This window comes from Bos mutus, chromosome 11 (assembly GCF_027580195.1).
Source record: "Bos mutus isolate GX-2022 chromosome 11, NWIPB_WYAK_1.1, whole genome shotgun sequence".
Taxonomy (NCBI): Eukaryota; Metazoa; Chordata; class Mammalia; order Artiodactyla; family Bovidae; genus Bos; species Bos mutus.
Window position 1 is genome coordinate 94086287 of NC_091627.1, and position 23698 is coordinate 94109984.

The window sequence follows — 23698 nt, forward strand, 5'->3', positions numbered from 1 at the left end:
CCCTCAGCGTGCCTGACTCTGTTTAAGCCCTTTTGCAAACTGATTTGGTCCCAGAATCAATGCGTTCCTGTGACACCCATGAAATAGCCCTGAGAAGTGCCTCATGGAGTGTGAGACTGGAAGTCAGGAGAACTGAGTTCTGCTCTCCTATTTGTCGTGTGGCTGTGAACATCCATGTCCTCACTTGTGTAAACAAGCTGGACTCTGCAGCACTCTGGTTGCCAAGACACCTGGCCCAGCCACGCGGCCAGGACTCAGCTCCCAGTCATTCCATCCCACATCAGGCTTCTGGGGCCAACGACCATCCAAGTACACCCTCCACTCCCTGGGGGACCTGCTGCTCCCAGGACACAGCCACAGACCTCTGTGTGCCTTCACACGGGGAGTTGGGGGGGGGGTGGCCTTTCAGGACCAACCCTGAGGGGAAGACCTTCCTCCCTGAGAAGTGGGTGGGACTGGGTGTTGATGAAGGGACTGTGGGTGGCCAGGAGGACCCTTTCAGGGAGCTGAGAAAGCAGAGGCCAGAGAGCCAAACGAGGGTGAGTCTTCACGGTTTATTATGGAAGCCTATAAAAGAGCCACATTGAGTATTTCCAAAATCACAAAATGCACAACATTTTTTTAATATGCAACATGGAATATTATATACAGTGTGAAACCACACGACGGCAAAAACACTCACACGGCACCAGGTTCATATCAAAACAAAACACACAAGTGCTTTTTTTCAATATTAAAACAACTGTGATAAAAACATATTAATATTTTGAACCATGTTTACAATAGAGGAAACACTTCATATTTTACTAAATAACAAATATTTAACAGCAAAAACTTTATACTAAATATCTATTTTGAATTATAACAAAAATAGTACTTATAATAGTTTATAAAGACAGACACAAAATTATAACATTTATGAAAAAACAAGTTTTGTGTATAAAATTAGAGCGATCTGGGCAGAGTCAAGATGAGGCCCAGAACACAGATGCCAGCGCCCAACATTGAAAGTGCTTCAATCCGCAAGCCCATGGCGTGAAGAGCTCTGTGGGGTTCTGTCTCTTTAATGTCAAGTTACAATAGTAGGAATGGTAAGTGAGAACACGTCACCCATCTAATGCTACCGCTCTAAGACCTACGACAAGCACACAGACACGGATGGATGTAAAGAGGAGAGATGGATGAGCCTCGACATGGAAACCCTCCTGTCAGCCAGTCAAGAGCTTTCTTCAGTTCTATTCTTAACCCCTTTGAGACCCAGTGGGGTAAGTAATCCTTCTTCCCTCCCTCACAGGGATCCTCTGTCTTGCCTTCTCTGCCCCTCCCAGGCTGGTGGCCGAAAGTGAAGGCCACTGAAGCTTCCCACAGCCCTCCAGCTCTCTGCTCCTTGCCAGGGCCAGGCCTGGCGGGCTTCCTGGTGAATCTGCACTTACTGCAATCAAAAAGCAGTCAAAAAACAATTGGTTTGGGATAAGATGGGTCAGCATAGAGGAGCAAGGACCTTCCAGAGACTGGGCTTTGTGTAGGGGATAAATTTTGGTGCACCATGCAGCTGTTTTGCAAGCTTTGATGAGTCCTTAACATGTTTTTTTGTGGGGTATTTTTTGCCTGTTTTTCAGAATGGGGTGGGGGGAAATTGATAATATTACTATTTTTTTAATGTCAAGTTTTGTCAATAATGTCTGTGCTGCACTGGCTTTTTAAATGATGGAAAGGTAGGAACCGAATGAAATACTTGAGAATGGGTGTCACAGACCAGTCCGTGGGCACAAACCATTCCCGTAAAGCCCAGCACAAGGTAGGTGTGAGTGGGGGCAGGAGTGGAGGTCTGCCACCTGCCCACTGAACGCCTTTGGGAAGCCACTGAGTCACTGCTGCGGAGAGCCCAGCGGGGGCACTGGTGCCCCGCATTATTCTTCTGTGTGTGTTTGATTTTCTCCTAAAGAGGATTCATTGCTTTTATAACATCAAAAGCCAACAGAGAAACATGAAAATCAAAGAAAAGTTTGGAAACAGACAAAATCACTGAGAGACTCACCAGAGGCCCAAAACCATCCCAGGAGGCATCCCTAATTGCCAACACTCAAAATGCCAGTGGCAGGAGCTATTCCTCCTCCATCCCCTGACCGCTCATTTTCCACCAAATCACTTGACAAGTCGCACGTACCCTCCTCCTCGGCTCTCGCTGCAGCGCTCCCCACAGCCACCTCAAGCCACCACGGCCGAGGGAGGGCTGCCTTCTGCTCTCACCTCCCCTGGCTTCCATCTGGTCCCCACACCCCTGAGCTGGGCTAAGCAGACAGTGGCATAGAGGTGGGAAGGGACTTCAGGGACACCTTTCCAAGGGCAAAGGGAAGGGTCAAGGGAGGGATGACGGAGGCCCTGGCTCCCCGTCAGAAGAACCCGTATCCTTCTCCATACTCACCAGCCAGAGTGGGGGGCACCGCGGTGGACAGTGACCACGTGGGAGCCGGCAGCAGCCCCCAGGGCCCCTGTGCTAGAGGTTTCCGACAGAGCAGGCGGGGAGGCAGTGCGCCATCTCCCCATCTCCCCTGGGGACAAAAGCAGACCCACTGGATCTCACCTCGGGGGTGAGGCTCCGAGGTTGAGCCCACAGAAGGTCTGGTGCCTGGGGGGCTGCTCGACCCTTGGCCAGTGGGGGCAGGGGCTGGGGGTTGGCCACTTGCAGAAGTCCTGCCTGGGACAGCTGGGATGGAAGCCAGGGGATGGCAGAATGCTTGTTCCAGTCCCAGTAACACCAAGAGTCGGTTATATCAGTGAATAAATATGGGGGGTGGGGTACGGGGGTCAGCCCATGGGCAGAGGGCCTTGGGCGTGGGTGTACAGGGAGCAGGGTGGGCTCTGAGCCGCCTGGTGGAAAGGTGGGGGTGTCAGTGCGCGTGCCCAGGGCCACCAGGGAGGATGCTGGGAGGACAGGGCCTGGGGCTCCTCTGCCCCAAGGTCAGAAGAGAGAAAAAGTAGCAGCAACAGGTAATTTCAAACGTCCCAGATGGCAAGGGGTGGGCCTCCAGGCTGGTGACAACCCATCCCCGCTCTGCCAAGGGTGACTGGCATTCTATTACCCACAATGCTGTTCCCCGCGGGCACGGGTGGCCACGCCGGGAGGGGCACTCGCCTGTCTGAGCCGGGGCAGCGGGGGCGGGTGCTGAAGAGAGGGCCACAGGGGGAACCTCTTTTTCTCCCTCCCCATGGCAATCACCTGACCTCAAACTAAGAGTCCAAAAGAAAAGGGAGGGGAGAGACCAGGTCAGAACATCACAAGCAAAGGCTGCAGCACAGCCGACGGTTAACACTGTGACGGGCATGCGGGGCCCCGGGGGGCCGGGCCCTTTCCCGGGGGACTAAGCTGTTGGGAACCAGAGAGACTGGAGAGAGGCAGGGGTCGGGGGAGGGCCCCACCCCGGAGGCTGGCCCCCTTTTGACTTGGGGCAGGTTTGCAGGTAGGGGAACAGGGGAGGGCAAGGCTTGGGGGCCTCTCCCTTCCCCGGGCTCCAGCCCCACCCGCACACAGGTTTATACCCTTCCAGCGCTCCCACCCCGAGGCCTGGAGCCTTAGACCGTGGCGCTCAGCATGGCCTCGGTCTCTGGCAGGATCTTGTTCTGGTTAGAGTCCAGGCCAAAGAACTTGACGCTGAGGCCGTCCACGGGGTGCAGGACGGGGACTAAGGTGATGCGGGGGAAGGTCCGGGTGGCCAGCTCGAAGCGGCTGGTGCTGGCCAGCTCCACTGCCAGCACCTTCAGGAACAGCTTGGCCAGGTGCTTGCCTAGGCAGGTCCGGACACCGCCGCCGAAAGGGAGGTAATGGAAGCGGCCGTCCTTGTCCTCACTCCGCGCCTGGCCGAAGCGGTCGGGGTCGAAGACGTTCACATCCTTGAACACGGGCGCCGTGTCGTGTGTGTCCCGGATGCTGTACATGACGCTCCAGCCTTTGGGGATCTGAAAACCCTGGAGGCAAGGTAGGGGAAGGGACGGGAGGGGGTGGTGAGAACCAAAGGGGGTTTCAGAGGACCCAGGACCTTCTGCCTGCCAGTCTCCACCCAGATGTTCCCACTGTGGTCCCAGGGGCCTGGCCAGGCTCTCCTTTGGGCATGTCAGTCCACCTATTTATAGATGTCTCAGGCAGCTTCACAGGACACCCAGGGGGGCTGCATCTGACCCAGTATTTGGGGCAAAGACCCTCCCACCAGCCTGAAAGGTCCCTGAAAGTCAGCATCATCTCCCCACGAGACTGAGACTGAGGTACCCCACGGGGAGCTGGTCTTTCCCGTCGGCCCGCCCCACAGCCCATGGGAGTCTCACGTCGAGCTCGAAGGTCTGCAGCACGGTGCGGTACCCGCCAGAGACCGGCGTGAACAGGCGCATGACCTCCTTGATGACGCAGTCCAGATAGTGCAGCCCACTGAGCGTGTCGAGGCGCAGCGTGCCCTCGCAGGGGCAGCCGCCACTGTGCAGGAGGCCCTTGGCCCGCAGCTCCTCCCGCAGCTTCTCCAGCACGGCCGGGTGCTTCAGCAGCTGCATGATAAGCGAGGTGCTGGCGCTGGCAGTGGTGGCGTAGGCAGCAAAGATGAGCTCCAGGGTCCCATCCTGCAGCAGCAGGGAGGAGGAGCCGCTTGCAACCTGGGTTCAGCCTGGCGGCAGCCCCTCTTCACCCATATCCCCCCGACCCTGGGGCCATCTATCTGAGCCCTGGTGCTTCCTCTGAGCCTCACATTGCTGGGGCGTGTCAGCCACGGCGGACATAGGTCCAGTCCCCTGGCTGGGCAGAGGCACTAGCTTAAAAGTCCCCTGGGGCACAGCTGCTTCCCACTCACTGCTGGATTCCAGGGCTGGCCATCGGCCCTCATCAGTGCAAATGAGCAAATCCCAGGGAGCAGGCACTGTTTGGGCCAGTAGAGTGTGCTGCAGGGTCTCCAGCTGGGCCTCCACACTGGCAGCCCCAGCTCTTCCTCCCTCCTCGGGAGACGGAGGGAGGTGGCAGGTGGTCAGGAGAGCTGAGGGGCTAAGGAGGCAGGAGGACCTGGGATGGGACCTGCAGTGAGAAGGCTGAGGCGAGGTGGCCCCCTGAGGACTTAGAGCCCCTCCAGGGCCCTCTGGGGAGCAATGGTGCCCCATGAAAAGGTCTCCCCAAACCGTCTCATTCCAAGCCCTGCATTTTACAAATGCGGACGCTGCGCCCAGAGACCGGAGTGAACGAGTATGTCCCTTACTTGCCATGGCACTATCTACAAGTCACAAAACTTCTTATGAAATGGGGAAGTCTTTTGAGCTCCTTTCTGGCTCATCAAAGATTTATAAACAACCAAAAAAAGGGGAAGCAGAGACAGGGATGGAGCAGTCGGCAGTTCAGTGTCCACGGGCACCTGGGAAGCATGTGGGCAGCAGAGTCTAAGTGAGGATGAACATCCGCCTCAAGAAAGGGTAGGCAGGAAGCCTTTCTTGGAGCCCAGAGAGGACAGTCCCGGGGCTGGCAGCCCAGCTGGATTTGGCCAGTGCTAGGCAGGCTGTGACTCCAACTTGAAAAGGTTGCTCCTCCCCAAGGGCTGAGGCCGCCCTCCAGCACGTGGCTTCTGCTGGGCCTCATTTCCCTAGGTGAGCTCCTAAGGCTACTGCGACCATGAAAGGCACTGCAATAGTGAATACTGGTCGGGGGAGGGTTGTGGGTGAGGAGCAGATGAGGGGATTGACAATGTCCCTGATGCCACATCTGTTCGGGATTTCTAGGATCCAATTTCCAGCATCTTTACCAAAATGGTAGAGGGAATTGTGGTGAGAGGGAGAGCCTGGGGCCCAGCTGCTGTGGGGACCAGTTCATCATCAGGACTCTGTGCACAGCAAGTCATGGGGACGGAAGGGACAGCCCCACCCCTATGGGTGCACATGCAGTCCCAGGGTAGAGTTCCGGCACTTGCGCTGCCTGGGCCGGGGGTCAGGGGGCCCCACCTTCAGCTCCTGCATGGTCATCTCCTTCCCGTGCTCCTTGCTGCTCTCGATGAGGATGTCCAGAGCATCCGAGTAGTCCTTGCCCTGCGTGCATTGCAGCTTCTCCCGGATTGCCTTTTCCAGGCCCTTCTGTAGGGTCTGTCTTGCCTGAATGCCCTGAGGCAGGGAGGAGGCCATCGGGTTACCCAAGGGGAAGGGCAGGGTCACCAAGGGCCTCCTCCCAAGGTCTGGCAAGGTGTGGTAGGGAATCCTCTGAGAATTTCCCATCTAAGTAGCAGAGAGCCCAGGTGAAGGGTCCACTGTGCCCTCCCACTGAAACCCCTCTCTGCCAATGTGACCAGTGACCAGCTTAGCGGTCAGTTGCCCCTCCCCGAGGGGAGCTCACGGATGCCCATCTCTTCTCTTCCCAGGCCCTGGGTGCTCACCCGCCGGTAGCCACTAAAGGGCAAGTCAACGGGCAGAGAGAAGACGTTCTCCACAAACTGCTGGTAGACCTCGAAGAGGTGCCCCAGGTCCTCCTCGGGGATGCTGAAGCCCAGCAGCACTCGGATGGCCATACGGAAGGTGAGCTTCTGAGCCTCCTGGTACACGTTGATGGCCTCGGGGTGGCTACTCCAGGCACGCAGCGTGTCCTGGATCACCAGCTGGATCTTGGGCAGGTAGCTCTCTAGGGCCTCGTGGCTGAAGATCTTAGAGAAGACCTGCAGAGGAGTGAACTGGTCAGATGGACTCAGCCCTGCCCAGCCGAAGAGCAGTCCCCATGACCTCGATTAGGGAAACTCCAGGTCCTTGCCCTGACTAGCCTCAGGCCTTCCTGTCTCCAGTCAGAGTCCCTCTGCTGGCTCCTCCGCTCTGAGCCCCCCTCCCACTGCTCATGTCTTGAAGGGAAGGCAGGGGAAGGATGGAATTAAAACAGTTCACAGAGTTGGGACATTCAACATCACTCACAGGGTGACCTGAGCTGTCCTTTCTTACTGAAGCCCCAGAAAAGCATGTGCTCCAAACAATGGCAAAGCCCGGAGACCCGGCAGTCCAGCTGCCAACAGGTCTGCAAGGCCATGTGGCCATACCAGCACGAGGGGCAAAAAAGAGGGGGCTGGGCAGGGCTGGAGGGGAGGCTGCCCCTCCGCCGCAGGGGCCATTCCTGAATGCCTAGGTCAAGGCACAGATGTGCCCAGCAGGAAGAGAACACAGGTGAGTGGACTGGACGAGGAAGAGGTGGAAAGCAGGAGGTGGCTCTTTTATTCCACTGATGGGAGAACAAGAGAGTCTAAGGCTAGACTGCAAGCAGAACTTCCTGAGACCCAAGGCTGCTCTCACTCCCTGCGAAACACCTATTGGGTGGAGATCCTAGGGAGTCTGTTACTGTGCCATCCAGAAGTCTTCATTGTGACCGGGTCTGGAGGCATGGGAATGGAGGTAAGGCTTTTCACCTCAAAAGATCAGAAAGCCAAACAGAAGGTCTTTTAATTCCCTGCATCTTCCCAGTTCATTTTAAGTAGCCAGTGAGTCTCTGCTTCCACTTCCCTTGCTTTCTGTCCTCGCAATTCCTGAGCAAAGAAGTCCTTAGCCCCCCTGCCCCTCCTCACCCAGATGCCCCTGTGCACGGTTTCACGTTGCTGCCCAAGGTGTAGAGGAGAGGGTGAGATGTGAGTTTATTTACTGGTGGCCTGTGGGTCTCACTGGCAACCAACAACCTCTAGCCCCAATCCCTGGAGACAGAAAGAAGGGGTGCCCCCACCAATGCCAAGGGAAAGGTCATCAGGAAAGGCAGAGAGGGGAGGGGCAGAGCAGAGGAAGGAGACAAATATCCCTCTAGCCACCCCCAATCAGCCCCACGCAAACCACACACACGCGCCCGCCCTCCCCTCCTGCCCCCAAACACAACCACCGCACAAACTGTAAATGTGAGAATTTCCCCTGCAGTCAGCTCAAGAAGGAAAAGGTAACATTTTCCTGGCCCCGGCCCTGCATGGCTAATGGGAGGGCTGGTTTGCAGAAATAACAGGGCTGGCCCTTCAGTGGCCCAGCCAGACGCTCACAATAGCACTTTCATTCCGAAATTCCCGGTGGGCAGAGGGAGGGAGGGGGGAGGGAGGCCGGTGAGGGGCAGAAAAACCAGCACTGTTTGGGGCTGCTCCTGCTACTAAGGGACAGCTGAAATGTAGCAGGATGAGGGGAGGTGGCAGGGGCAGCCCAGGCCTGGCCAGGTCACTCACACCTTGCTCAGCTGTGGGGGCCCGGGGCATTTCCAGGGCCACCTCCCTCCAGCGTGCTCTCTGCCTCAGCACCGCCCCCCCCCCAACCCTGGTGTTCTTAGGATTCCAGGTTCCACTCCTGGTCCAAGAGTTTTATGGGTAGGAGCAGGGCACTGCCCCAGAACCCAGCACCAGCTGACTAGGGGCCCTTATAAAATAGCAAACAGCCCACAGAAAGTGGTCCATGGGAGCCGAGCAGGCTCATGAGGGACACAGGATGATAATTCTGTGGCTGCCAGGCCTCTGTGGGGAGGCTGGAGGTAGGGCAGGCAGGGACGGTGGGGGCATCATGCCTGGCCAGAGCCAGCCGGTGCAGAGCAGAGTCAAGGGCACTACCTTGAAGAAAACGGAGCAGTGGCTGGTCAGGGCCCCCAGCACACAGAAGACCTGGCCACAAAAGTGGGCATGTGGAGGGGGAGGGGGAAGCAAGCAGAGGTCCACGCTGACAAGGATCAGCCAAAGTCAAAGCCATCGAGGCTCCTAAGATGCAGTGGTGGTGGTGGTTTAGTCGCTAAATCATGTCCGACTCTTGCGATCCCGTGGACTGTGGCCTGACAGGCTCCTCTGTCCATGCAGTGGGTGGTAGAAAAAGGCAGGCCTGGCACCCGGAAACCTGAGTTTTAATCCCAGATCATCCACCAGCTCACTGTAGGATCATGCCCAAATCACCTCCCGGCCTCACAGTTTCCTCATCTGTAAACTGGTGAGGCTGAACCAGGTGACCTCTGAGGTTCCTTTCAATGTACAAATCACATAAACACCAATATCCACGTGTCCCTAAGTAGACACTATCCCTTCAAAGCCCAGAATCTGGTATAATCACATGGTATAATTGCCTGCTGGGCCCCTACTCACACACTCTGTATGGGCTACAGTGGCTCAGGAGGGGTCACTCCAGGGCTATGAAACAGGGAGCTCTGAGGGACCCCACTGCACCCCAAGGAGTGGCCAGGCAGGACCCAGGGACAAGCCCTGTCCTGTCCCAAAGGTTACATTCCCTGCGCCCTCTAGCGATGGCTGGCTGAATTGCTCCTACTCAAGCCTTGGGAGCCAGGGACAACAGGAGGGACCCAAGGGGACCTGGGACTGAGCAGAACGATTCCAGAGCAGGGGGTCCACACCTGACGTCCAAGTGGGAAGGGGCCCTGAGCAAGGCCAGAAGCTGAAATGACCCCAGGATGCCTGAATCTGCAGGCTCGTTGAGGTGGGGCTTCTGAAAGAACGGCAGCCCCAACCAGGGCCCTTATCTTGACCCATCCAGGAGTCTAACTGGATGCTCTGGGATCCCTTTCCTCCTGGCAGTCCCATGATTCTCCTTAGAGGGCCCCTGAGGGGGAAAAACTACCCAAACGAGAAGCTAAGCAAAGGCAGGTTGCGGGCACTCCAAGCTCAAGGGGCTTTGCTCCGTGGTCATGAAGACCACGCTCTTGCCTCCTGCTCAGCCGTTCCACAGGCATCGAGGCCTCCCAGGCGCCGGGAAACTCCAGGGCCTCATCCCTGGGACCGTGCCCAGGGTTAACAACGCGGGCGCTTCCCAAAGCTGGGGCAGCCCAGAAACCACCGCCCACCACAAAGCCCAGGAGGAGGCGGAGGTGCTGGCCAGGGCAGAGGAAGGCCGGGGCTCATGGGGGCGGGCAGGGTCAGCACTCGGGCACTGGGGAAGGCGCCGGCGCAGCAGCTCTGGGTGAGGAGGGGAAGGGTGTCTCGTGGCCCCAGAGCCCATGGCCTGACCGCAGTCGCAGCGGGAGCCAGGACTGCTTTGTTTCCCTCTGGGGCTTCCCTGGGAATTCCCACAAGTGAGCCAAGAATGCTGGACAAAGGTCACTGGGAACCAGCCCGGCTCCAAAGAGCCCGGCAGAGAGAGCAGCAGGTAGGGAATGCCCCATGGGGTTGGTGCTGGGAGGGCAGGGCGCGGGAGACCTGGGAACTTCAGGCACAGACGCCAGAGCAGGATGGGCTCCGGCCTTGAAGGATGACATGCTTGGAAACCCTCCCCCTACCTCTACTGGCTTTCCCAGCAATGCAGTTGGCTCAAGACCCCTCATCCCTGGTTCTTCCTCTCCCTGGAATAAAAGTGGATTCCACAGTGGGGGCTGGGGTAACCACCAGGGGGCTTGTCAAGGCTCAAATTCCCTGTGATTGTTTCTGCAAATGTCTCCCTCACACCCCGAGGCCCCCCTCCCCACATCTCACCCTGGTAGGGGAGTAGATCCCCAGGCCCCCAGAGCCCTCTGCTGACCCACTCAGCTAGATAACTGCCCCTTCACAACTGGATGGATGCAGAGAAAGATGGGCAGCCTCAGAAGCTGGAAGAGCCGGAGAGGGAACCCACTCCCCGGGCCAGTGACTCAGACTGGGAGGAATGGAAGCGGCTGCCCGGGAGGGTGGGGGCCCGGGCAGGCCACCCCGCCAAGCCACCGGAGCCGCAGCCTGCGGAGTGGAAAGAATAACAGAGGGCGGGTAGCCGCCGAGGCAGCTGTCCGCACAGCACAGGGGTGACGCCAAGGTGTGTACTTTATACTCAAGGAAGGGGGAGGACAGGAGAGGACGTCACCCCTTGGCTGCCTGGCATTTCCACTGGACCTCCACTTCACCTTGGCTGCCTCCTGAGTCAGGCCCCACTCAGACCCTCTGATGGGGAGGTGCTGGCCAGACACCCACCTCCCCCGCCCTGCCCAGCCTGTGCATGCCCTTCTGGGTCCTCAGCACCTGTGGGAACAGTTTCTGTCCCCGGTTTGAGTCCAGCTCTGACCGTCTCCCCTAACTCTTCCACACACAACAAAAGCACCCAGTGCGTGAAGGGAGGGCAGCACTTGGTACATCCCTGCTGGGCCATAGACTCTGAGAAGGTCTTCTCAGACCCTTCTATCCCTCCTCCAGCCAGAGACAAACCCCCTTGGAAAGCTGAGGCCCAAAGCAGGAAGAGCCTCCCAAGGCCACAGTCCCAGGCATGACTGGCCACACTCACCAGGGTCCCTGAATACCCAGCCGCCCACCACTCCAAACCCACTGAGCCAGCCTCTACCAGTCCTGGGGACTCCAGTGTATCTATGAGCCTGAAGGGGACACTCCTCAAGGGCCCAAGTTTATTCTAAGGGTAAGGCCAGCTGTTTTTGGCTACTCTGGTTTACTCTCAAACCTTGTCAGCCCCTGGGGCACACCCCCAACCTCTGCCCTTCAGCCTGGGGCACCTGGAACAGATACAGCAACCGGCATAGAGGGCTCAGGGCCGGAGCAGACCCCGGCCAAGCCTCCCTGCTGCCGGCCAAGGCCACAACTGCCTCCCAAGGCTGGGAGAGTGAGCACATACCTCAGCATCACAGTCTTGGATCCATCCCTCCCTGGGAGGAGGACGCAGGAGGGAGAGGGAAGGGAGAGGACAGCCCCCACACCACTTGCCTCTGCCCAACACAAGGGTACACAGAGGGAGGAGACCACTCCCAGGCGCCCTGGCAGCCAGCCGTGGGCACCCTCCCCCGCTGACCTTCAGAGACATCCGCTCCTGTCAACCGCCCCCTCAGAGGCCCCTGATGCTACAGTAACTTTTGGTGAAGGACCTCCGCTGGCCAAACAAAGGCTCTGAGCCTATGCCGGAGGTGGGGGAGGCGGGGCAGCTCCCAGGAGCAGGGCTGCCTGGCCATTCACTGCTTTCCCATTCAACCCAGGTAGGAGCTTCTGCCCTGAGCCAACCCTGATGGACATGACTTTGGAGTCAGAGGCTGTGCACTGGTTCAAAGAACACCTGGAGCCGGTCTGAGCTGGCCTCCCTCAGGATCCTGCAACCGTGGCCCTCTTGGCTCTGCCTCCTGCTGAAGCACCTCCTGGTCTCTCTATCCTGACACAAATCCCAGCATACACAGGATTTCTGAGAGAAGTGCAATGAGCCTGAGCTTGAGCTCCATCCCCACCCAGGGGGCCGAAAGGCTAAGTCTGTGAGGAGCCCTAGGTGGGCGGGCAGAGTTTCTTAATTCCTACCCCCAAAACCTGAGAAGCTGTTCGCCTATCTCAGTCATGGCCACAGAAGTCCCTGAGCCAGGGGTCAGAGTAGGAGGGGCAAGAAGATCACTCCTAGGGTCTCTCCAGTCTAGAGTTCCAAAGCTAAGTTCATCCCTGAGATGCACTATGATGCAGAGAACTCCAAGTTCTCCGGCAGAATCTCAGGGCCACTGCCTGAGATGCCCTGAAGATGCTGGCTCTTCGGTGTAAAGCAGCCAGGCCCCAGCTCCAAAGAAAAAGAGGAAATGTCTGATCCTGTGTGTGGGCTTCGGCACTGGATGTTTCCAGGATGACGCACAACAATCCCCTGTCCCCCTCCTCTGTGTCTCTGGTAACCCTCCCCTGATCTTCTCTACTTCTCTCCACGCACTCTTCCAGGGCAACCCAGCCTCTCTGCACACATAGACAGATGTAGTCCCTCCCCTCAAAATCAGAGACTCCCCAGGCCCCAGGGAGGGGAGGCGTAACAGAGGAGGGGGACGGAATCTGAGGTGGTGGCTGTGACGACATTGGCCTGGAGTCCTGAGAGGATTCTGTTAGACTGGGGGAAGTGTTCTCCCTGGCAGCCCTACCCTTCTGGGCCCTAGACCACCAGGGCAGCCTGGACAAACACCTGGACTTCAGCGATGACTGTGAGGAACCCCTTCCCAGCACATCTGGTCAGACCTCCCAGAGAAGGGGTGGGGTACCTGCCCCAATGGAAATTGTGACGCTCCTAGTTCCCCACCAGCAGGGCCTCACTACACCTGGGCCCCACTGCCTGCGAGTACATGCTACCCTCGGCAGGGTAGCACTGCTTGCAGTGCGGGCTGGATAAGGCAGCAGGAGTGCCACGGGGCAGCCCCAACCCTGGCCAAATTGGGTCTACCAGGCACTGGGTCCAGCAAACAGGCCATTCTCTCCAGGACCCATATGTGTGCTCCTGAGTATTCTCTTCTCATCCCTCCAGCTAGATTCCACTTTTCAAGGGCAAGGACCTTGCCTTTATGTTTTTATACCTACCTTCTGTGTTTGTTTCTAGCCCAAGCCCTGCTATTTAACTCAGTAAACTTAAGCTGACAGAACACCAATTAATGATCTGGGGGAGAAGGACTTTTTCATCTGTCTTTTTAACATAAGACACACACATGCCACATAACAAGACCACCACCTGTACACACAGAGGGTCCCCAAGTCTCAGTCAGGATGAGCTGGTCTTTGGCTGCTCCCGACCCCCAAGGAGCTAGAGGGCAAGGGTGCCAGGCAGAGGGACACTATCCATGCCTCCTCTGTGATCCAGCTTTCTGGCCTCTCAGGTCCCACCACCTAACCCTGTCCCTCAGGCTTCCTTCCCTGAGGATTCCTCCAGCAGCATTCTTTGTGTTCCCCCTCCCCCACCCTCCCGGCCCTCCTTCCAAACGGACCACAGAAAGCCAAACCCTCGGGGGCTTTCCAAGAGGGCCCTGCCCCACCTGAAGGCCTACAGCCAAGTCAAGCAGAGGGTGAATGCAATTGCAAGGCAAGAGCCTCCCCGCAAACCTTCCACATCCCCAGGGTCTCACACTCAGGTCCTGACCAAGCTTTCTTCCTCCCAGCACCGCCCCCACCCCCACCTCCAACTCCACCCTCAGCTTCTGGCAGCCCGGGGTGGGCAGGGCTGAGTAGGCTCTCCTCGATGGCTTAGAAAGGCTCTTCCCAGAGATGCCAGTGTTGCAAGCCCTGCCCTGTCTTTTCCTCTTTCCCGATCTGTTTCCCGACCTCTGGGAGTTGGTGATGGACAGGGAAGCCTGGACTGCTGCATGCAGTCCATGGGGTCGCAAAGAGTCGGACATGACTGAGCGACTGAACTGAACTGACCTGTTTCAAGTCCCTCAACCTCTCTAAGCCTCAGGGTCCTCTTCTGTGGGCGGAGGACAAAAATGGCTTTCTAAGCCACATTCTTTGGAGCTGGGTTTCTGAGTCTCGGGCTCTCTCCTAACTCTTTAAAATAAACTTTTGGTGGAGTAACACCAAAAGAAAAAAAGAAGTGTTTGGCAGCCCCCTCCCCGCCACTCCCGAGAACTCTCCCCATCTGCCCCCGGGCTCTGTTAGCTGCTTCCGGCTCCAGTGAAGCAGCTGGAGAGACTACTTCAGAAGCCCCTTTCCCAGCCCCTGAAATGCGTGCTTTTCAGGGGCGGGGTGGGGGTGGGTATGTGCAGACCAGTCCCCTCTGATTTTTCCTCCTTTTGTCTGTTACGAAGAACTACTCTTCGCGGGCCGTTCGGAAGACATCGAATTCTATGGGATGAATTCCTCCGTTCACACACAGACTTCCGGCGGAGGGGACTGCCCACCGTGGCCGTCTCCTGTCTCCCGGGCTCTGCCATTCTTCCCAGAAACCACACGCTGCTTCTCCCTTTCCTCTAGGTTTCAAACCTGGTGAGTCCCCTGACCCAGTGGAAAAAATGAAGGGAGGGGAGGTCGTGCAGCGCCGCCTTCCCCTGTCGCGGCCGCTTTAAGCCGGCGGGCCGGCGCCCCGCCCGCCGGCGGCTCAGCTTTCGGGTTACTGCAGTTCAAACAGCACGTGCCGCCCGCGCTCGGAGCCGCGGCGGCGGCGCAGCCCTGGGAGGGGGCGGGGGAGGCTTGCTCCGTGCGCGCTGGCTCGCCTCCTCGCCTCTTCCAGGCGCTCGGGAAATCCACAGGATAAACACCCACTTTCTCTTCCTCTTTATGGGAGGGGGGTAGGTGCGCTTTGATCCCCCGCCGCCTCCTCGGCTGTTATCCCACCCCTCGTACTTCCCCCTCGGCCAGATCCGAGCGCGGTGGCCCAAATTTCACCTCGCCCCTCCCAGGCAAGGCCCAGCAACCTCTGTCACAAGGTGCCCCCAGCCGCCTGCGCCTGCTTGCGGTGCCCTTAAAGCAACCTGCAGCAGGGGAGGCTACGTGTGATTTTAGAATGAGCCGTTTCTAGTCCTCGGGATTCCAAGGGGCGATAAGGAGGAGCGCTGGCCACCGTCCGCCCTCTCTTTTTGTCCAGGTTTGTGGAGCACGGCGAGGACAGGCTTTGGACGCCCCTATCGCCGCATGTTCAAGTTGTCCAAACCAACTCCCAATGACCCTCCCTTTGGGCCTGGTAGCGCGCACGGTGCGGTGGGTCAGCAAAAGGGCAGACCCGGAGGAGGCCTGTGCAGGCCCTGGATCTGGGGTCGCAGCTGTATAGGCAGGGAGCTTCGGGATTCTCCCGCATGGTGTGCGAATACGGGTGCGGATTCTGGTGGGGACGTCACCGGGGCCCCAAGAACTCCTTACTCCGAGGGGGTGCACGCGAGAAGAGGATCAGAGCACGGTTGCGGAGCTCTTACCTTGCGCTTGTTCCGGTGGATATCGCCGATGGAGTTGGACACCGTGTTCGGGCCCAGCAGCATGCGTGTGCTACGTGGCCACTCGGTGCTCACGAGGTGGTGCTCGCCCATGAGGATCTTGCGTACATTCTCTGCGCCCGTCACACGGATTAGCGGCCGCCCGAGCAAGTGCGTCTTGAACACGTTGCCATACTTCTCCCTCCGCGACGACTGGAAGCCAGAACCCTACAGGGGCCACGCAAGAACTTTCTCAGGGCCCACAGCGCTAGATGGGACGTCCAGGAGGCCCAGCCTCGAGGGCCCGCGGGGGAGGGGCGGAGGACCCCCACCTCGGGCACCAGTTCCCTGCCCTCCCCTATCCCACTCACACACATACGCACGCACGCACGTAGGTTTTATTTTTCATAGCATGCACGAGAACTGGGAAGTGGGGCCTAGAGGATAATAAATAATGCAAGGGGGCGAGAGGCCCAGGGCACCCCGCGGGAGGCTTTTTAGTAATGACTTGCGGGAGGGAAAAGGTATCACGGACCGGACCGCGAGACCCTAAACTAGAGCCTCCGCCTCCCCCCTCCCTCGCCTCGCGCTCGGGAGACTCTCGGAATAAATATTTCCAGGCTCGCGGCCACGGGCTGGCGAGACCCCGCGGGGTGGCCGCAGGCCAAAGATTATTTATAGCGGCGAGCGGTCGGTGCCCCGAGGCAATCACTACAGATGGGGGTTGGGGTTTCCTCCGTTCGCGGGTGTGGGCCTCGAAGGGACCCGGCGGCCCTCTGAGAGCTCCGCAGGGTAGAGTCACGGGCCCGGAGCCGCGATTTTCGAATGCAATTTGCCCCGAAATAACTGAGCAGGACTTTCGTCGCCGCCTTGGAGTTTGGAACTGGAGCGCAGAGGAAGGCGCTTCCCGCGGGGCGGGGCGGGGCGGGGCTGGGCGGCCGTCACAGGTAACCGGATCCCCGGCGGCGGCGCGAGCCGAGCAGAGCCAGGCCCCGGCCCGAGCCGGGCGCTCGGAGGAGCTGGCGGTGCTGGCCCCGCGAGGGTACCGGAAACCGAGGGGACCTCCGAGGGGCGGGGGCAGGGGCGTCCCGCTCACCTTTGACGTCGTTGCTCGCCACCCAACCCCGCATTAACCCTTCTCCAGCCGCGGCTACAACCCGGTGAAGGGGGAGGGGCGCCACCTGTCAGGCTGTCCCGCCCGCCCGCCAGCAGACGTGCAGATGCGGGCTCCAGACCTGCGGGGTCATGCATCCCCCGAAGGGACCCTCGGCTTCCTCTTTTCCCCGGTTGGTCCCCCTCCTCACTTTCCTTTCTTCGGCGGAAAAGTATTCGCCAGTTAGATGTGTACACACCCCAGCCCCGCCGAAAAGTGACTCTGCAGAACCCGGAGCCCTAATCACTTTTCCACATGTGCCTCCGGCCCGGGCGCGCGACAGGGAGCGAGCCCGGAGCGCCCGCGCCTCCAGGTTGGCGGGTGGGGGAGAACTCCCGCCACTCTGCGGCACTTCTAGGCGGCGTCTACCCCTTTAAGAGAAATCAAGGCGAGGGTGGAGGTGCGACCAAAGGGGGCTGAGGAGCGGGGCTCCTTCACCCTGCCCGAGGTACCGGTCTCTCTCACTCCGTCTGACTCTCCTTCGCTCCTCTCCTGCGTTTCCTCTGTTTTTCTTTTCTTTCGACACAAAAGTTGGGTTGTGAATTTTCCGAGGTCGCCGCCGCCTTTCTCCCGCCGCACCACCCCCCCGCCTCTGATCTGCCTAACTATAATTAAAGTGCGTTTTTTGTGGTATTAATAAAGGGTTATTTGTCCGCCGTTTCCACGGTCTTCACAAAGAGGACTTTCATAGGGGCGGCCGCTCGGGCCGCGAGTCCAATTTATACAAAAATGTTGTATTTTTAGCCCTGGGCTCTGTTTAGATGGCGCACGGTGGAAACGGAGAGCCCTTGGAGGTCCCCCAGTAAAATCTGATAAATGACTCCGAAAAAATAAAGCTGGGATTCAGAGGGTTCCCATTAACCCCTTCACTGCTCCTCTACACGCATCTCTCATTACCCGCCAGCCCGGAGGGTCAAGGGGCCCCCGGGGGCGGACGGATGGGGAGGCGTAGGCCTGCTTCCCCCTCCCCATCTTACATGCGAGTTGGACGCGGAGCCCCAGAGGCCCTTGTGGGATTCGGAGAAAAGGTCAGGGGGACGTTGGTGGCCGGGGGAGGGGGGGTAAAGAAAGGGGGGGCCAGACCGCGAATTCGGCAGATTGGCTATAACAAGGCAGGGGCCGACGCCCCTGTGAATTATTTTATTTCCTAAATTCTCGGCCAAAAGCCTAGACCACCGCTGCAGTTAACCCTTTAAGTGTGTTGGCACAGGAGAGGCTCTGGGGATTTCTTCACAGCGGTGGGGGCGGGGTATGTAGGTCTCACTGGTTGATATGAACCCCACCTTGCCGCACGAACCCCAAAGAGATGAGTTTGATTCGGGACTTGGGAAGACCACTGGGGAGAGGAGCTCGCGTACCCCTCCCGCCCCAGCTCTGCTGTCAATTGGCTCCGGGCGGGGCGGGGCTGCGCTGGGTGTCTGTGTGTGCACGCGCGGATTGCACGCGTCTGTTAATTTCAAGCCAAGCTTTCGCACTTCTAAACCCACAGGTCTCTGCCTTCACCTCCCGCCTCAGCTTTCCTGGGCCTGGACTGTCTGTTTCAGTACAGCCATCCTTCTAATTCTCATCAGCATCTGCCAGACAAACCCGCGTGCACACGCGCACGCAACACACCTCCCGCGGTTAACCCAGAGGACCCCCATCCCAAAGAAAAACCTGCTGTTTAACACATTGCAAAAGCGGTTGTCTAGCGCTTGAGGAGGTTAATTCCAGATTAATTTCCCCATTACCTACCTGGGTCTGGTCCCCGACAGGCCCACCCCCATTATCGCCGTCAGTGTGGTTGTGCGGCGTCTAACAACAAACACAAACGCTCTCTATGGATCTCACACACCTCTCCCAAGTTCCTCTCCCCTGCTAAACTGTCCCCACCCAGTAAGTAAATAGACCCTTTTCTCCGAAAGTCGAGAAACCTCGGGTCTCAGGCTTCTCATTTTCCTTGGGTTACCTCCTTCTTCCCCCACCACAAAACACACACACTTTCTCGAACCGTGGACCAGGGCAGTAGTACCTGGCTTGGCCAGTACGGGACGCGGCGGGAACAGAGCCCGGGTCTTAAAGCGGCAATCCCGGCTGCCACTGGCCCACTCTTTCTTTGCCTGACTCCGTTTTCGGGTCCCAGGTACACCGACATAGACAGGGAAGTCGACAGCGACTGGGACGGGAACGCTAAGGAAAGGCGAAAGCGGCTAAGACGGGACGCCCCCTCCGACTCGCGCGGCTCGGGAAGCCCCCGGGACGCTAGACGCACCCCTGCTGAGTCGCTCGCGGCTGGAAAAAGTCGGTCTTGGGATCCAGGGACCTCTCTTACCACCCCCTTGAACCTGCGCACCCGGCGCCAGCGGGCTCAGAACCACGCCACAGGCGGGCCGGGGAAGCCCGGGCGGCTCAAGCGGAGAGGAGGGAAGGGGCGGGGCGGGGACTGGTGCCTTCAGGCTCCCGGCGCCCCCTGGCCGGCCCTCGGCTCCATCCGCCCGGTGCTCGCCGTTAGTGGAACCTGGAGAGCAACGGAGTGAGTGCGCCCTTACCTGTAGCAGCCAGTGGCCGGTCTCTCCGATGAGCGGGAAGCCCATGGAGCCCTTAGGGATGGGCAGCTTGCAGCTCTTGTCGCGGGTGGCAGCCCAGCGCAGCTGCCACAGCTGCTGCGACACGGCCAGCAGCAGCGTCACCGACACCAGGCACGCGGCGAGGGTGGCCAGCGCCGACACCAGCTCCAAGCCTTCAAAGAGCATGTTGGCGGCCGCTCGGGGGATTGGCTGTGCGGGCCTCGGCGGGGGAGGGGAGGGCCAGACGAGAAGGGACGCGAGCGGCGGGGGAGGGGAGGCTTCGGCCGGGGGTCCTGGCACCTCCAGCCGAAACAGAGAAGGAGCAAGGGGCCGAGGGAAGGGAAGTGGAGGTTGTGAGGGGAGAGCAGAGGGGGGCGGGAAATCGCCTAAAAGAAGAGAGAGAGGAGACACGAGGCGACTCGGAGTGTAACTTTGTTTGTTTGTTTGTTTGTTTGTTCCCTTATAGCGGGCTTAGGGGTTGCTCGAGGGGTGGCGAGACGAAGTCGTGAATCAAGCTGGTGGGTTGGCTCTCCCCGCAACCATCACACTCGGAAAACTTGGGGAAAACTTTGTCCAGCGGGAGTCTCTCTCGTAAGCCCCTTCCCCTGTTTGGGAAAAAAAGAAGAAGGGGGACAGAGAACTAGCGGAGAGAAAGTGCGATGGATTTGTCAAAAGTTTTCCCCTCAAATTCCTAGGTTTAAAAAAAAAAAGGAAAAAATCCTGAATCCCCAAATTCCAACGAACCCAGAAACTTTGGGTGCAAGGGGGAAGGCTCCCCGGCTGAGGCGAGTGGAGAGGCCGAGCTCAGCGCCTCTGGGCTGCCCGGGGCGGCGCGCCGGAGCCCCGGAGCCGCCGCTGCACCCCCGAGGAGGGCGCGGCAGGCGAGGCGGCGAGGCGGACGCGGGTGCGGAGCCGGCGGCCCGCGGCCCGGACGGGACGCAGCCGGCGACAGAGCCCCGGGCGGGCGCTGGGGCGGCGGCGGCGGCGGCGGGCGGGAGGGGTGAGGCGGGGTGGGGTTGGGGGAGGAGGTGAAAACCCGAGCTGGGCTATTGTATCAATTAAGAAAAGGCAGTCCGTCCCGGGACGCGGTCTCTCGGCTCTGGAGTTGCTGCTGGGGAAAGAAAGGGGGGAAAAAGAAAGGAAGGCAAAAGGAATGAAAGAGGGGGAAAAGCCGGAGGCAGGATTTCAGGGCTGATGGTTTTAAAAGCTTCCCTCAATGTGAATTTGTGCCTCTGAGAGCCAGGCGATGCGTGTGTTTATATAGAGGCGGGAGGCTGCGCCGTGGGCGCTCCGCCAGGGCCCCCCCCTCCCACCCCCACCCCCCCAACCCTCCCTACCACCCCCCCGCCGCGCTCTCGAAGCCGGAGGCGTGGTGAGAGGCCGGCGGCCGGAGCGTGTGAGCGCCCGCCGGCCTCCTGCCCCGCCCCGGCCGCCCGCAGCCCGCCGCCCGCCGCGGACCCACTTGTAGCCGCCGCAGGATCAAACTCAGTTCACCTCTTGCCTCCTCTTCCTTCTCGCCGGCGTCTCGCTGAGCCCGGCACCTACAGACGGACGAGATGAGACACACAGAGACACACACACACGCGCGCGCGCGCACACACACACACACACACACACACACGGTGAGCGCTCGCATGGTGCCCGCTTGGCTGCTAGGCTATTTCCCTCCCTCTTTCCCCCCTCCCGGGCCCCCGGCCCCCTTCTCGCCCCCCAGGCAGTCCCGCGTGGGCTGTCGCCCCAGCAGCTGAGGTCTCGGGCGGACCGCTTCTCGACTGAGGGGCGCCAAAAGCCCCTGAACCTGTGCTTAGGATCTCCAGCTCCTATCCCGCGGGACCCCGCCGGCTCCCGTCTCCCGGAACCCCTCAGTCCTCTCAACTGTCACTCCCAATTCCTTCTAGCGGGGAGTCCCCATCTTGGATCCCGACATCCTCAGACCTTGGAGGCCAAGGTCCCTTCCCCCCGCTTCTATACGTCTCTTACCCTACAGGACCCGATGTACCCCTCTCCCCGTCCGCGTCCCGGGCAGCTGACGCTGCAGCCTTCCCCTCGGACACCTCGAGACTCTCTCATTTTGTAGTCCCCTCCGCCCTCTCCTCGCCCCGCAGCGTCAGAGGAACCCCGATGCTGGTGAATGTCCCGCGAAGAGGACCAATGCGGCGGCCCCGGCACCCGGCGGCGGGAGGAGTAGGATACAAACATTCATTGATAAATTAATATTAATAAATAAACATGCCAGGTGAGAGCGGCCACCTTCTCCCAGCCGGCCGCTGAGGGCCCAACGCGCGCGCCTGTGCGAGGTGTGCGTGTGGCCCGGGGCCGCGTCTGTGCGCGCGCGTGTGTCCCGGGTCGGCCCGACGTCTGTGGAGCTGCGTGGCGTGTCTGCGCGTTTGTGTGTTCTCTCTGGTGCTGAATGTGTGTCTGTGCATCGTGCATCCGTCTGTCATCTGGTCTCTCCTCCTGCTGTCTGTGATACATGGAGCTGTGCGTGCCAACCCCGACACGGTCTAGCCCGCGCCTGGCTCGCCCTCTCCCGCGCGTCCTGTTCCCCCGGCCCCCTTTCTCCGTCGTTCACTCTGGCACTCCCAGAGCAGAAGACCTAACCTTCGGTTAGGATGATGTGTGTGTAAGTGAAACTCGACTCCCCTTTTAACACGTCCCCTGCACCGAATACGGGTTCTCTTTTAGAGTTCACCGGAAGAGAATGTATGTGAGTGTCTAAGGGGCGAGCATCTGTGCTGTTCCTCCCTGTGCGAGCGCTTCCGAGGTTGATGTGGCGGGCGGAGGTTTAAAAGCTCGGTCTCTTGCTTCTAGCGCTGGGTCATCTCAATTCTCTCTCTGCCCTGGAACCCCACCTGCTGGACAGTCGTAGCACTACAGATCCAGGGGGAAGCGATTCCGGCTCCCCCTTTCCTGACTCCATTCGCAGGGGAAGGTTGGCTCTAAAGGGCCTGCTTGTAGGCTCCTAAGTGGCTCCACTCCTGCCTCGGTGCCCTCAGATTGCCACGTCAAGCAGCTTTGGACCCAGACACACGGAGTCCTCGTTGGGACCGTTGCGACCCCAGAAGTAGAGAGCCGGGGCACATCTTCACAACAGGGAGGACAACTCTGGACTGGGAACACAGGAGCTGTGAGACCGAAACCACAGTGTTCCCCATGCGGGGAGGGGATTCGGGTGAGGACTGGAGGGGGGTGGATTATTGAGGCCCTGCTGTTTTGAAGAGCCCTAAGGATCTAGCCTGACCCCTAGACACAGCACTCCCAGAAGGCGGCAGAATGGGCAGTCACCCTGGGAACCCATCTCCAGAAACATCAACCTCTGAAAGGAGGGACACATGGCCTTATAGAGACGCAAACAGATGCATAGGCAAATAGTGCACACACAGAGAGGCACAGACACATACCCTTAGGGATCATTGTCAACAAATTCACACAACACCTGCCTCCAACCTCAAGAGACCATAGGAGGTGTCTGCTCTGCAGAGATCACAGCCTCAGAAGTCTCCAGGAACCTACTGTCTTCCCCTACCCCTCTCCTGCTTCACCGTTGGCTTTGGAGCACTTCCATCCTCTCCTCCTGTTCTGGTGGGAGTTGGGAGGGGCCCCGGGGGAGTCATTCTGAGTCTTTATTGTCCAGCCACCAAGTGGGGTCCTGGGGAATGCCCATAGGGACAGCATGGCTACATAGCAATAGTCCCTGGATGTCCTCATTGGAGCCATCTCTCTATTCAAATCACAGAGTACTTAAGAGAAAAGAAAGAAAAGAAAAGCCATGGTATTGTAATTATCTATGTTGCCAGAGGTGCTAGGGAGAGTAGGAATCCTGGGGCCGTGGGGCAGCCTCAGAAAGAGTGGGACTAGGACAGAGAAAGGTCGGCAATCATCTTCAACAGATTCCAACTGAGGACATGCCTTCATCCGCTTCACATGTTCCTCTGACCCTGGCCCTAGAACAAGCCCTGATCCAGACCTCAGTCTGACCCAAAACCCTGACCTAAAACAGATCCCCAAGCTTAATCCCAGCTTGACCCTTTATCCTGGTCATGGAGTCATAGGTCAGGACCCTGTCCCTGACCCCAGACTGAACCCCAATCCTCTCAAGCATCATCCGACCCTGCATTTGGTGAGAGGAGTGTGGCTGGACCCTTGTGGACTCCCCAACAATGGGACGCAGCTCAGCCCGGAGGCTCTGGGAGTGAGACCCGGCTGTAGGATAGAATATTTCCCTCCCACCCCACCCCACTTACAACCCTTTTCCATGGGGTTTCAACTATTGCCTGAAGTGCTCTGAAGCCTGGGTTCACAGCTTGCCTCCCACGTCTCTGTGGCCTTCTGGGCACCTTGAAATCAGAACAGACTGGGGGATCAATCATGCCAGTTCAAGTGGAGCTTTGCCTGGATGAACTTTGCAATGCTTGGCACAGGGGCTGAAAGAACACAGAGGGCAGACATCAGACACTCTTGGACTAT

At 59.0% G+C, this 23698-nt stretch overlaps 1 protein-coding gene across 1 annotated transcript; it reads right to left on the reverse strand.

Moving 5' to 3' along the window:
• Positions 1-539: 539 nt before the first annotated feature.
• CYP26B1 (cytochrome P450 family 26 subfamily B member 1) lies at positions 540-21226 on the reverse strand. The gene is made up of 8 exons (XM_070379800.1): positions 21212-21226; positions 20694-20772; positions 19214-19836; positions 15536-15760; positions 6387-6662; positions 5962-6117; positions 4321-4605; positions 540-3966 (listed from the first exon to the last, which is right to left on the reverse strand). The coding sequence occupies exons 3-8, from the start codon at positions 19415-19417 to the stop codon at positions 3574-3576; spliced, it is 1539 nt and encodes a 512-aa protein (XP_070235901.1). The 5' UTR covers positions 19418-19836; positions 20694-20772; positions 21212-21226; the 3' UTR covers positions 540-3573.
• Positions 21227-23698: the final 2472 nt, after the last annotated feature.